This window comes from Canis lupus, chromosome 6 (assembly GCF_003254725.2).
Source record: "Canis lupus dingo isolate Sandy chromosome 6, ASM325472v2, whole genome shotgun sequence".
Taxonomy (NCBI): Eukaryota; Metazoa; Chordata; class Mammalia; order Carnivora; family Canidae; genus Canis; species Canis lupus.
Genome location: NC_064248.1, coordinates 53985710 through 54000441, shown reverse-complemented (window position 1 = coordinate 54000441; position 14732 = coordinate 53985710). Strand labels below are relative to the sequence as shown.

At 37.7% G+C, this 14732-nt stretch overlaps 2 protein-coding genes across 27 annotated transcripts in view; one reads left to right on the top strand and one right to left on the bottom strand.

The window, feature by feature from the left end:
- LOC112640819 (phosphatidylinositol N-acetylglucosaminyltransferase subunit P-like) overlaps positions 1-14732 on the bottom strand; it is a 117434-nt gene that overhangs the window by 30778 nt on the left and 71924 nt on the right. For 3 of the 16 annotated variants that reach the window (XR_007411466.1, XR_007411457.1, XR_007411463.1), the window contains one exon: positions 11559-12557. The exons of the other annotated variants lie outside the window; for them this stretch is intronic. The gene's annotated coding sequence lies outside the window, so the exon portion shown is untranslated. Of the gene's footprint in view, positions 1-11558; positions 12558-14732 lie in introns of those variants that run through there. 16 annotated transcript variants of the gene reach the window in all.
- TLCD4 (TLC domain containing 4) overlaps positions 1-14732 on the top strand; it is a 103500-nt gene that overhangs the window by 42957 nt on the left and 45811 nt on the right. For 10 of the 11 annotated variants that reach the window (XM_025417552.3, XM_025417554.3, XM_025417558.3 and 7 more), the window contains one exon: positions 10778-10943. In XM_025417552.3, coding sequence (XP_025273337.1) covers positions 10789-10943 — 155 coding nt within the window. In that variant the 5' untranslated portion in view covers positions 10778-10788. Of the gene's footprint in view, positions 1-9568; positions 9723-10777; positions 10944-14732 lie in introns of those variants that run through there. The other variant, XM_025417559.3, reaches the window with a different exon arrangement.

Sequence of the window (14732 nt, the reverse complement as noted above, 5' to 3'; positions counted from 1 at the left end):
GAGAATTCTTCAGTGGATTGGGAATCAGGAACTAGCAGAGCAGTAGGGCGAGCTGGGGAAGGCAGTCTTTTCCTGTCACTCTCCTACAGCCACACTTCTTGTTAGGCATTATAAAAATAAATTCCCAGGGTGCCTGGGTGGTTGGTTGAGTGTCTGTCTTCGGCTCAGGTTATAATCATGGGGTCCTGGGATTGAGTCCTGCACTGGGCTCCCTGTGGGGAGCCTGCTTCTCCCTCTGCCTGTGTCTCTGCCTCTCTCTCTGTATCTCTCTTGAATAAATAAAATCTTTAGGAAAAAAAAATAAAGACAAATCCCATATCAAAGAGTAAGTGCAAAAGGAAATTAAAAAATGTGAATAAGACAAGACTTAAAAAGTTGATACAATATAGGTTAACTGTATTAGATTTCATTTTATTTATTTTCAAGTTAATAGCCAGAACATGTAAAAAGTGTAAGTAAATGTAAGCTAGGAAAATAAGAATGAATGTTTTATTAAAATCCTAATTAAAAGTACCTGTAATAGAAGGGAGACCTGATTAAGTGCTATAGGAAACCAAGGAGAGAAATTATTTCTTGAAACAGCAGGAATTCTCAGAGAGGGGTTAAGGAGCTGGAGGATTATGGAAGTTAGGTTGGCTTTTATGTAGCTGGCTTCCCGTAGACTTTCACACTAGTGCTAATGGTTCTTGAACTTGATGCTCAGAAAAGGAGAAGAGGTGGAATGTTTTCTGCACATAATTTTCCTTTTCTCGTATAGCTTTCAATGTAGAATTAAAATAACAGTAATGCCAATAAAACCCAAAACCTATAACTGTAGTTAATTGAGACCTTTGTATATATTTGATTAGATGTTTAATGGTTTTTACATGAATAAAAAGATAAGAGTGTGTAGTGTGATAGTTATTCTTTACTGAGGGGGGTTTTATTGTCTCTGGTTAATTACTGACATTTCATAAGCATTTAGATAGATAATTGCAGTGTACCACCTATATGAAAATGCAAACAAAACTGAGAATGATTGGGTGAGGTGCAAGTATGCCTTTTTTTGATAGGGTTTTGTTTGGTTTGGCAAATAGCTTCTGTAGACCTGTGTTCATTTCTGAATAGCTTACAGTTTGCAAATAGAAACTTTTAAAACACTTTAACATGTTAGGCCTAGTGACATAGCTAAATCAAGAAGTAAGTACTTCTGTCGTTGATAAGAGAATGAAAATACAATGCAGATTATAATTATTATGAAACCTTTGAACACATACCATTTTTTATAGGGAGTTTGGGATAGAGAAACCATTTATGTTACTGCTATATTCTAAATGTCTGTCTATCCCCCACCCTAAAAATTCATATGTTGAAATCTCAGACTTCCAGCCTCCAGAACTGTGGGCAACAATAAATTTCTGATGTTTATAAGTCACCCGGTCTGTAAGTCACCCGGTCTGTGGTATTTTGTTAGAGCAATACAAATGGACTAAAACACATATTCAGTAATAGTTTACTTTATAATATTTCGTTGGTGCTCTTTACTTTTGGACATTCGAGGTGAGGATCCTTTTGAAGTAAATATGTTTTCATGCTGTAATACGGGGGTTGTCAATTTAGAATATTCTTTTTTTTTTTTCAAATATTCTGACTATACTATAAAATGAGAGACCTGTTGTTGATGAGGTATTAGCAGAATGGAAAGCCCATGTAACTATATGAATGCCTGTTATTAATCATTTTTATTTAATACACATGTATGAGCAGAGGCCTGTATGTGGCAGGCCTGTGTTAGGTATGGGGATGCAGTGGCAAGGGGAAACAAGTTCATGTTTCCCACCTTCATGGGGTTCACATTTCACTAGGGGAAGGAGACATTGATTTAAATTGTAGCTATAACTGACAAAGACAAAGACTATGTGATCTCACTCATGTGGAATCTAAAAATCAGATTAATAAACAAGCAAAAAAAAAAAAAAAGCAGAATCAGACCTATAAATACAGAGAACAAACTGATGGTTGCCAGAGGGGAGGGGTGTGAGTGGGCAAAATGAGTGAAGGGGAGAAGGAGATATGGGCTTTCAGTTATGGAATGAATAAGTCACAGGAATAAAAGGCACAGCATTGGGATATAGTAATGGTATTGTAATAGTGTTGTGTGGTGACAGATGGGAGCTACACTTGTTGTGAGTGTTTCTAACATATAGACTTACTGAATTATTATGTTGTATGCCCAAAACTAATACAACACTGCATGTTAGTATACTAAAAAAATATATATTTTTTTTAAATTGCAGCTGTAGGGCAGCCTGGGTGGCTCAGCAGTTTAGTGCCACCTTTGGCCCAGGGTGTGATCCTGGAGACCCAGGATCAAGTCCCACATCAGGCTCCCTGCATGGAGTCTGCTTCTCCCTCTGCCCCTCTCTCTCTCTCTCTCTCTCTCTCTCTCTCTCTCTCTTTTTCTCTGTGTGTGTCTCCCATGAATAAATAAATAAAATCTTTTAAAAATTGCAGCTGTAAAGGGGAAGAACTTGGCACTATGTCTATGAGAGCAGAGAAGACTGACCTGGTGCTGGAGCTTGGGGAAGGCCTCTCTGAGGAAGTGAGGGTTGACTTGAGAGCTGAAGAAGTATGAGAGTTAACCTGGGAGTGGAAGGCAGAGTGGGGGGGTGGGGATAGGTTCTGCAAAGGCCTTCTAAAGGCAGAGAACGTGGCATCTTTAAGGAACAGAAAGGTCACATTAGTTGGAGTGTAGCAAGTGAGGGCAAGTGCCAGTTGAGGCTAGAGAAAGTAGGGTACTCGTAAGAGCACTTGGAAACCATTGTAGGTTTTAAGTTGGGGGTAGGTGAGGATGTGACATAATCAAGGGCAGCTTTGAGTGAAGATTCCCCTGGAGTCCTCCAGTTTGTTTGGAGATAGTTGCCGGTTTACAGATAGTCTAGAAAAGTGATGATCATAGCTAGAGAAAAATGGATATTTTTGAAAGCTCTTTGAGAAATGAAACCCATAGACTTTTTGGATTGGATTATGGGGCATAGTAGGAAGGTCCAGAAAGCAAGTTATTAAGGATGGCTCGTAGGCTCTGGCTGTCAAATCTAGATATACAGATTCACTGAAATGAAGAGCCTAGAAGGGGACTAAGTTTAGGGGTCAAGTCATGAGCTTGGTTTCAGATGCCTTTGAAATCTTACGTGGTACTGACAAGTAGGCAGTGGGCTGTATACATCAAGAGCTCAAAGGGTTTGGGTGGGATATTTCAACTTGAGATTGTTCTGCATGTAAGTGGTTACTGATGTCACAGATATAGGTGAAATCACATAGGAAGCAAGTAGAGAGAAGAGGATCTGGGACTGAGCCTTAGGGAATTCTCTTATTTAGTGACTGGACAGAAGATGAAGTAAGGTGTTAGAGAAGCACAGGGAAGGAAGTATTACAAGGAGAAAGTGGTCAATAGTGTCTGACATTTCTGAGAGTTCAGGTAACACGAAGGCCATGTTAGGCTCATTGTTGACTTAGTGATAGCCATTTCAGGGGAGTGATGAAGGTGGGGACAAGAATGGAGTGGGCTAAAGAGCAAGAGAGATGAGATATGGTAGTATGGTTACACCTTTCTAGAACTTTGTCTTTCAAGGGAGTGGGGGGAGGGGGAGAGAAGGCAAGAGAGAAAACTATCAGATTAAAGAAGTGGTGGATTTGTTGATTTTTGTTTCTACTGAGATCTTGAGCCTGTTTAAATGCCAGTAGAAAAATCTAGTTGCAGAGAATAAAGGATCACGGGGAGCAGAAGATTCCCAGGGCAACCAGAAAGGATGGATCCAGAGTGCATGGGTTGGAGAGGTTGTCCTGGGATGGAAGGACAGATGGGTGAAGATGCAGGTAGTTGGTGACTGCGTTTTCTTATGTTGGCTTCTGTTCTTTTATGAGGTCGGATGGGGGTTATCTGTTGAGAATGGGGGTGCGTGGCTAGAGGTTTGAAAAGTAGGGATGATTTGGAAAATGAATGGTGGTGTGTGAGAGGATGGGTCAGCCAGGGCAGTGTGATGGGAGTGCAGCCAGTGTTGAGGGCTGTCTAATCCCTCTGCCATTTTTCACTCACCAGCCCCAATCCCTTCTGGTGTGTGGCACTTCCCAACAGAGCTCTGATTGTTTAGGGCTCATCGCTGAGTAAATAGTTGAGCAGTTCTGGGGTTGGAGCTTTGCCAGCTCTTGGCAGTGGAAAAGGAATGTAGGGTGCTAGTAAGAGTAAGAGTATTACTAAAATGATAGGCTCTAGGATCTAAGCTGATGAAAGAGGGAAGTAAAACATAGGAAAGGGCTGGTGGGTTGGGAACAAGCCAACAAGTCAGTGGACTCAAAAATGTTGTAATACTGAGCACACTTGAAGAAAGGTCAACAGGGGAATACTTGAAATGTTATTGTGGAGGCAGGAAAACAGTGAGTCAGGAATGATAAAGGTCCATAAGTGGTTGAGGTGGCATGGAAGAGGTGCCAGTTCTGATGAAGAAAGAAGGACAGGGTTGTTAAGGAAGGCTGCACCTTCTACGTAGTGAGAAGTCACTCAGGGTGATATTAGGACTTGAGGAGATTGGGGAACTGGGACCAAAGTCTCTGACTGGGAGAAAACATCCAAGAGGTTGGAATATAGAATACCAGTGAGGAGAGGGAGAGGTGGCATCACTAAATAGCAGGAGCAAAGCATTCTGGGTGTTTCCGGGCAGCAGGGGACAGGAGGAGTCAGGCCCAAAGGAGACCATGAGGAGTAAAGAGGACATGGGGCCACCTCCTGATTCCGAAGTGTGGGACACCAGGCAGCGACGACCTGAGGGGACTGGAGGGGTGGGGGAGGGTGGTTTTCAGAGCTCACAGAGGAGAGGCCAAGGACAGAGATCTGTTCCCTGGGCACGGAGCAGCAGCCCAATGGGGGGCCTAGTGGGAGGCTTTGGGAGGTGAACAGTGAGGGGCTGGGTCAGGTGGCTGCTGGGGAGAAACTCAGGAGCATGATAGGGAGAGTCACGTGGTCTCTGCAGATAGATATCTGCAATGGGGTCTGCCTGCATGTGAGAGTGTTGTTGACTAATGCCAACTGGGAGGGGTTAGGGGCCTAAGGGCTAGTGGCCAGACGGTGGTCTTATTGCCCTTGGCTGGCGTGGTGACAGACCCAGAAATTGCATACCGTCTTGCCGCTGGGGACGGATAGTGGTGGAAGCAGAAACATAACTGAATGTGCACCGTATGCCACGTACTGTTCTAAGTGTCCAACATACGTATGGTTCATGCCTCATGACAACCATGCCAAGCTAGTAGTATTATCCCCATTTTACAGGGAACTGAGGTTCAGGTAAGGCAAACTTAGTAATCTGTCCTGGGTCACACAGCAAGCGGTGGAATGAAGTTCAATCTCAAGACCGCAACTAACTCTGTGTGTTCCCCACTGAGTTATATGTACTTAATATTTTCCTACATACGTAATTTTGATTTTTAAAAACCTAAATGATAGACTGTTGAGAAGTTTACATAGTGTTTAATGAAAAATTGTCTATTTTTAAAAGGTTTTGTTTATTTGACAGAAAGCACAAGGGGAGTAGCAGAGGGAGGGGGGAGGGAGAAGCAGGCTCCCTGTTGAGCAGGGAACCCAATGCAGAGCTCCATCCCAGAACCCTGAAATCATGACCTGAGCTCAAGGCAGGTGCTTAACTGACTGAGCCACCCAGACATCCCCAAAATTGTTTTCTTTTTTTTTTTTTCTTTTTTTTTTTTTTTAGATACCAAAGTTCAGTTTAGTCCTAGAATTAGAGAATCTTTCTTTTTGAGAGTGCTCTCAACGCCTCAGGTCCACCTCCTTGAGGTCCTTTTACCACCTCCGTGATGGATACTTGGGCACTTCTAAATTGTTAGAAGGTTCTTCCTTAAATTAAGCTGAACTCTTCCCTCCCTGTAATTTTTGCCCATTTGTGCCATTTTGAGTAATGCAGAATCAGTTCCTTCTTTCACTTTTCCGCATGACACCGAAGATGTTTGCAGAATGCTCTTGAGTCTTTTCTAAGTAATCTTGTTCCCAATGATATGTGATTAATTCAGAGTAAAGTGAGAATAAGTATCTTGATCCAAAGGTATACTTTTATGCTGACTATAAATGAGCCTGAACTTTTTTTTCGTATCTTCATTACATTATCTCTCATTGGTTTGTGTAATTTAAAATGCTAAGGCTTCCACTGTGTGTGTGTGTATGTGTGTGTGTGTGTGTTATGTAGCTATTATACTAAATCTTGTACTTAGGTATTGCCTTTAAAAAATGTATTCCTATTATACTTTTTCTTTCTGATTGAGATTCACTATTTCAGCTTATGAAGATAACTTAGAAACTAATTCTGTTAACCCATTATATTAGCTATCTTTTCCAGCTCTGTATTATATGCAGATTGAGTACCATATAAATATCTGTAAAAAATGTTACATATAAGAGACCAAGAGGGAACCTTATGGGATAGCAGGAGTTATTTCTCAAGTCTATTTCAGATCATATGACCTGAGCCAAAGGCAGATGCTCAACCACTGAGCCACCCAGGTGCCCCTCCAAGATTCTTAATCTAGGTCAGTAATAAGCATTGTCCATTTCCCCCCTTTTCTTGTCTGATTCAACGAATGAAAGGGGCACTTTGCTTTCTACCGGAAGCCTTGGTTTTCTGGGGAAATTTGTAAAAAATCATTGGATTTGTCCTTGATTTGGCATGACTGATGAAGCAAGCAGCTGCTTAATAAGAAACAAAGCTGGGAGTAGAACAATTTAATTAGCTTCTGTCTGTTGAGCCTTTAATAGAAGCCACAGCTCCACTGACTATATGGAGCTCTTTAGTTTTAAATGAAACATTTTTGCAAAGGGAGACTCAACATGTACCCTAAAGACCCCAGTTAAGTGAAAGTGAATCTGTTAAAAATAAAAAATAAGCCAGACTTAACAAAAAGTAGCCTTTTAGGAATGAGGAATTTCTTTTTTTTCTTCTAAATTATTATTTAAATTCTAGTAAGTTAGCATATAGTGTAATACTGGTTTCAGGAGTAGAATTTAGTGTTTCATCCCTTACAGAAAACACCCAGTGTGCATCACAAGTACATCACCATTTAGTCCTTCTTCATCTACTTCCCTCCATCAACCCAGAGTTTGTTCTCTATCATTAAGAGTCTCTTATGGTGGGATGCCTAGGTGGCTCAGTTGGTTAGCATCTGCCTTTAGCTCAGGTCATGATCTCAGGATCCTGGGAATGAGCTCCACATTGAGCTCTGCATCGGGTTCCCTGCTCAGCAGGGAGACTACTTCTCCTTCTGCCCTTCTCCTTGCTTGTGTTCTCTCTCTCAAATAAATAAAATCTTTTTTTTTTAAAAGTCTCTTATGGTTTGTTTCCCTCTCTTTCTTTTCCCTTCCCGTGTGTTGTTTTGTTTCCTAAATTCTGTATATGAGTGAAATCATATGGTATTTGTCTTTCTCTGACTTATTTTGCTTAATATCATACAGTATAGCTCCAACCACATCATTACAAATGGCAATATTTCATTCCTTTGATGCCTGAGTAATATTCCATTGTGTGTGTGTGTGTGTGGGGGGTTTGTGTCTATAACACCTCTTTTTTATCCATACATTAGTCAATGGATGTTTAGACTCTTTCCATAATTTGGCTATTGTTGATAATGCTGCTATAAATATCAGGGTGCATGTGCCCCTTTGAATCAGTATTTTTGTATTCTTTGGGTTAATCCTCAGTAGTGCAATTGCTGGATCATGGCATAATTCTATTTTTAACTTTTTGAGGAACCTCCATACTGTTTTCCAGAGTGGCTGCCCCAGTCTGCATTCCCATTAGTAGTGTAAGAGGTTTCCCCTTTCTCTGCATCCTCACCAACATCTATTGTTTCTTGTGTTGTTAATTTTAGTTATCAGTTAATTCTGATAGGGATGAGGTGGTATCTCATGATTTTGATTTGTATTTCCCTGATGCTTACTGATGTTGAGCATCTTTATATGTGTCTGTTAGCCATCTGTATGACTTCTTTGGAAAAATGTCTATTTATGTCTGCCCATTTCTTAAATGGGTTGTTTTTGGGGTGTTGTTTTGGTAAGTTCTTTATAGATTTTGGATACTAACCTTTTATCATATAAGTCATTTGCAAATATGTTCTCCCATTCCATAGGCTGCCTTTTAGTTTTGTTGATTGTTTCCTTCACCGTGCAGAAGCTTTTTATCTCAATGAAGTCCGAGTAGTTCATTATTGCTTTTGTTTCCCTTGCCTCTGGCAATGTGTCTAGTAAGAAGCTGCTCTAGCCAAATCAAAGAGAGTGCTGCCTGTGTTCTCTAGGATTTTGATGGTTCCCTATCTCACATTTAGGTCTTTTGTCCATTTTGAATTTATTTTTATGTATGGTGTAAGAAAGTGGTCCAGTTTCATTGTTCTGCATGTTGCTGTCCAGTTTTCCCAACACCATTTGTTGAAGAAACTGTCCTTTTTCCATTGGATATTATTTCCTGCTTCATTGAAGATTAGTTGAACATATAGTTGTGGGTCCATTTCTGGGTTTTCTATTATGTTTCACTGATCTATGTGTCTGTTTTTGTGTCAGTACCATATTGTCTTGATGACTACAGCTTTGTAATATAACTTGAAGTCTGGAATTGTGATGCCTCCAGCTTTGCTTTTCTTTTTGAGGGTTGCTTTGGGTATTTGGGGTCTTTTGTGGTTCCATACACATTTTAGGATTATTTGTTCTAGCTCTGTGAAAAATACTGGTGGTATTTTGATAGGGATTGCATGAAATGTGCAGATTGCTTTGGGTAGGATAGACATTTTAATACTGTTTGTTCTTCCAGTTGGAATGAGGAATGTCTTTAATGGTGAGTTGTTCAAGTGTTTTTATGTTAACATGCTGGGTAATAGTTCATAAAATGGATAATATTGTGTGATACCTACTATGTTTTATAATATAACTTAGAAATCATTAATGAGGGCAGCCCCGGTGGTGCAGCGGTTTAGCGCCGCCTGCGGCCTGGGGTGTGATCCTGGAGACCCAGGATCGAGTCCCATGTCCGGCTCCCTGCATGGAGCCTGCTTCTCTCTCTGCCTGTGTCTCTGCTTCTCTTTTGCTCTCTCTGAATAAATAAATAAATAAATCTTAAAAAAAAAAAAGTTGCATCTTGAAAAAAAAAAGAAATCATTAATGAAACAAATGCTCATTATATAGTTGAATTTTAACAAAAGTAAATGAGTAGCTTATGTCCAGCCACCCACCAGGACTAACAGGGAACATACAGAATCCTTCAGGGCAAGCTATCCTCACAATGAAGCTTAAACTCTCCACTCTTTTCTGGTTACTGGTTTCATTTTTTAATATTTATCTGCCCACCTGGCCTCCAGATCCCCATTTACTTTAATCTTAGAAAACCATTTTCCCTATTACATCTCACTTAGTGAATTATAATGTTTAATTTATGTACAAAACTTTTATGTGTTATTTGGTTAATATTAAACCTAGGTTAAAAGATCACAAATTAAATTTTTAATACCCTAAAACACATGTTGAATTGTAAAAAAAAGTAAATGAACAATAAGGTTAATGGAATCTCAGGGAGAAGAATTGTAATATCAATATTTTTACTGAGCACACACATCAGAAAGAAAGAATGGGGAAAGAACTCATTACAGACACATGAGTTCTGTCAGAAGGGGTCCTGTGGGAGCCTGATTCTTATTATGAGGTACTGGTTGGAAGGGAATGAAGTGGGGTTATTGCTAGTACAGTCAATGACTTGGCTTTTCTCTAGTGAATTGGCTTTAGTAGGTGACTTTATTTCTTCACATGAGGCAGCTGGAAATATGTATTGATTCATTTCCTTTTCTTTTGAGGGTCAGCTCTCTCAAAGATGGAGCCATTTCTAGAAATGCTGTATTTGCTGAATATGAGCAAATGCTTTAGTGTCTTTCTTTTGGTCTGAATGTTCCGAAGATTTTTAGGATACAAATACAGTTCAGTTCAGTGAGATGGAAAACATACTTTGAATGTGTATATATGCATATTACTATTCTTTCTACTAACTCTACCATTAAAACCTGAAGTTCTTTTATAAAAATCTTTTATTTTAGAGATAAAAAGCCATGGGCTATTTTTGGTTCAAAGATGTGTGTGATTGCAGAATACTTCTTAAAAGTTAAATTCTAATTTAAGCAGCAACAGTGGTATAGTTCTTTTTTTCTAAGATAGTATTATTCTTCTTAACATTTTAATTTTGTTTTAAATGTCATTTGTCTCACTGTACAATTTTTATAATATAATTATTTTGTTTTGCTGTTGCAGATAATCTTGGTTTTATTATGATTTTTGGCCTAATTGTTTCTTAGAAATTATCTAATGAACTCATATAGATGAGGAAGTTGAGGCATAGAGAAATCAGGTGATTTTTCCTAAGTTTAATTAAAAATATTACTAAAGGAATACCTTCAGTTATAGTACTTGAAATGCCCTCCTAAACTCTAAGACTTAGATAATTTTGGAAATCATACTGTTAAATTTGCCTTCTAAAATTGACAATAGTGAGATATTTAAGATAAGTTTCCCTTTTCTTTAAATACAAATACAAGATACGTGACAAATAGCTGATAAAGACTTAAAAGTCTTTTAGTTTCCTTGTATTCTGGTATTTGTGCAAGTTAAAATACATTATTAAAAATGTAAGCACATAACTCTTTTAAAATAAAATTAGATTTGTTTTGAGCAATTTAAAGCAATTGACAGCTATCTTTTTTTTCTTAACAGGTTGAAGAAATATGGACACCAACACCAAAGTGGTCTCCAGCACTGTTTTTACCAGCTTTTTCACCTTTCAGCTTCTTTTCTACTTTATAAGTTTCTGGTTTTCAGCAAAAGTTTCTCCAGGTTTTGTTAGTCTCAGCTTTGAGAAGAAGATTGAATGGAACTCCAGGTAAAGCATATGAAAATGTAACTGATTTTTGAAAGTTAGTTTTATGAAATAAAATTATCTAAAATATTTCCAAAAAATTGTTCATTTAAGGTCTAACAAAATTTAAGGTCATATTTTTTTTATTTGACCTTAGGAGGAAAAGGAAAGTAAGTAGATAGATCTCATACAAGAAAATTCTAAAAATTCTTCTATTGAAAGATGTTAGGAAAAATTGAACTTTCTGGGGAAGCGTGGGAACATTTAAGTAGATTCCAGCTGACTTCAGAAGAGTCCTGTTTTACATTCTCCTCTGAAACGTTTATGATAACAAACACATGCTCTCTGGAAGTGATCACAGAAGTTAATGTTGGCTGGGGCTGTGAGTAGCCTATATATAGTGTTGTCTGGTTTAGCCAGACTGAAGGCAGTTAAATGCTGTACACCAAAGAGTGTGGTAAATGGTTAAAATATCTGTCTCTCTTTTAATGAACTTTTTATTATAATTCAGCCCACCAGAATCTATTCTTTTGTTAAAGTAAAATACACTTTTTAGATTTTATTTAAGACTCCCTCCCCCCCCCCAAAAAAAAAAGGAAAATGAGTAGTACTTGTTTAGGGTATAGAAATCTGCAGAGTTTTAATTAGTTGGTTTATGGATATTTTGTGTGTGCAACTCGTTAACCTTTCACACAACGTTTCAAACACAAAATGACTCTGATGACTGCTTCATGTGCTTGAGAACATTTCGCCCACACATCACTAAGCATTTGCAAACTACGGTGAATTGGAGCAGCTATCGGTATATTTGTTGTTGTTTACTTGAAGTTAATGCTAACTATAAAATGAATTCAGGTCTCTAAACTTGCTATAATTATTTTTCATCGAAATTTCCTTTTAGAATTAACTTCTGCCAGAGTCTAAGTATTTTTTTGAGAATGGTCATATTTGACTGGAAATCCCCTCTATTTGAGCCAAATTGGTTTGTAGGCATCCACTTTTATAACTTAAGACTGTGAATAAGACCTCAGTTGTTTCCTTTTGCACCTTACACTGATTTGTCCAGTTCATACATGCTATAGCTCTTTTTACCCAAAAAATGAAAACTATTTCTCTGTGTAGTTTTGAAAAATAAGTATGTGTTTTTTGTCTTAATAGCACAAAGATGTTTTGCACAAGCGGGATACAAAAGATACTAACCATTATTTTCAAAAACCCTTTCTAACATGGAGATAGGTAGAATAGGGAAAGAGAAGGAAGGGTTGAGGAGTGGGATGGGAGACCAATTTTCTGAGAGTAAATTTTGAGCTATTTTCATTTCCTTTTCACCATTGTTAGGGTAGGTAAGGGCATCTGAATCTTGGAGAGCAGGGAGCCCACGAAATAGGGATGGTACAGAGAGATAGAGGGAAAGATGAAAATGAAATGAAATTGAAAAATGCTTTGCATTATTCAGTCTAATCACTGCCATTCTGTGGTGTGCAGAATCACCATTTGGGAAACTGAGTTCCTATTTGAAAAAGGAGTCTGGGATTATAGAAGATGCGTTACCCTATTCAAATGGTGTTCTCTCTCTTTTTGTCTCTCTTTCAAATGTTCTCTTGTTTCCACTCCAGCTTGGTTTACATGAGACTGAAACTGTGAGGTAGAATGTAAAGAAAGAAAAAAGATTGACTGTTTTTTGAGTAAAATACATATATAGGTCTTGAAATCAGCTTCCAGTCTTGAAACACCCAGATCAACACAACCCACATAATTCTTACTAATAATCAGGAAAGAATCTCTGAATAATGAGCGGTCTAAGCCCTACAGAAGAAAAAAGGACAGGAGGAAAAACAACTCACCAGAAAATTCACACCTGAGAGATGACAGTTTAAGTATAAGTGATAAATTGCTGTATTTAATTGTTGCTTTTTCAGAAAAAAACATACTTATAGAGGTATTATTTATATCTTATAATTAAAAAACATTTTCTTATATACACTTGTTTTCCTATGGTATAGAAAGTCCTATTGTGTCGAAATACTCCTAATTTTAAAATCCGCTTCTCTAATTTTTAACTCTTGTCTGTTTGAGCTATATAATTTCTGTTGGCAATACTCCTCCTAATTGCAAATGATCTAATCAGTAACTTTAAATTGCTGTTCTACAATGGTCATTATTTCCATTATTTCCCTGTCTTTTTATTAGCACAAACATTTCTTTTTAACCTTCTTTGAAAAAAAAAAAGTATTTTCCTTTGGGCATCTTGGTGTTTCATTTTAGACTGTGAGGAACCTACATTTTGCTTTGCCAAGAGTTTGATTTTAAAGAATAGATTGTAAAAAAAAAAAAAAAAGAAAGAAAGAAAAAAAAATAAAGCATAGATTGTGGAATGTTTGCTAAACAGAGGTTTCTGAATGCATAGACTTTTAATGCAGAGGAGTATGTAAACATAGGGTATTTTTTTTTTCCTGCTCATTACAGTGGGAGATTATTTGATCCAAATAAGATTTAACTTTTCTCTCATGAATTATATACCATTTCCATCAGCTAGGGCTTGTAATTCTTCCCATTTATCATGTAACATTTCAACACAAAAGGGAACTTGAGGGTTGAGTATCAGGAACAAAATGTTTGCATTTTTCCAAGGGGAAACTTTCTGGTGTAAGTTTATTAAACACTAAAATAAGTTAGTGAGAGGTTGTGCTTTCTGGTGTCACAGAATTTTTGAATGGCAATAGAAAGCTGATTGTATGATTATTTAGATGGAGAGTTTTGTTTGCCGCAAAGGAACTTACATCCTTAAACTGCTGTGTTTGGAGTATAGATACCTTTGGCATGAAATTTCCAGACTTGTAAACCAGATAAATTGGATTATTCACACTTTGAAATGATCTTTTGGTGTTACAAAGTATTCTTTGTCAATGCCTTTAAATTAGTGAGGATCAGGCAGCCCGGGTGGTGCAGCGGTTTGGCACCGCCTGCAGCCTGGGGTGTGATCCTGGAGACCTGGGATCGAGTCCCACATCAGGCTCCCTGCATGGAGCCTGCTTTTCCCTCTGCCTCTCTCTCTCTCTCTCTCTCTCTCTCTCTCAATACATAAAAAGAATCTTTTAAAAAAATAAATAAATAAATAAATTAGTGAGGATCTTTGAGCATTTTAAATATGATGTAACATGGTATATCTATTTAGACCTACACTATTAGATCAAGCATATTGATTTTTCAAGTTACAATAAGACTTTCTAATATCAAGCTTCATATTAGTTGATATGTGTCAGTGTTAAAGATTTGGGGTCATATTTTAGACAGAAATTTATGATATCCCATTAATTTCTAAAGAGAAAATTTTGCTGTTCCTTTTATGCTTTATTCTAATGAAGAGAAAAGAAACTTAATTAGTTGTAAACTTTTTCATTGTGTGAATAAATACACGGTATCCTATGTACACTGCTTTAAGTAGTGTATCATAGAGCTTGGGTGTTGGTTGAATCATTAAATTATTAGCAAGATATGTTCGTAGAAACTGATGTTTTTCATCTAAACCTTATTCCTTCTATAAAAGAAAATTCAGCCCGGATCTCGTGAACATTTTGGTTTCACTCAAGTGTTTCTTTTAAAAATAGATTTTCTGTATAAATTCACGGTCCTCAATTTTTCTACTTAGAATTGGTTTCATAATAATGATAAAAAGAGACTAATAATAGCTATTCTAGCTTTCTCATGGATTGGTTATAGGAATCAAGTGCAGCAGTGCATGTGAATGTGCATTTAACACTGAAATCTCCAAGGCAATAAATTTTCATTTCACGATCCATTCGAATTCGATTC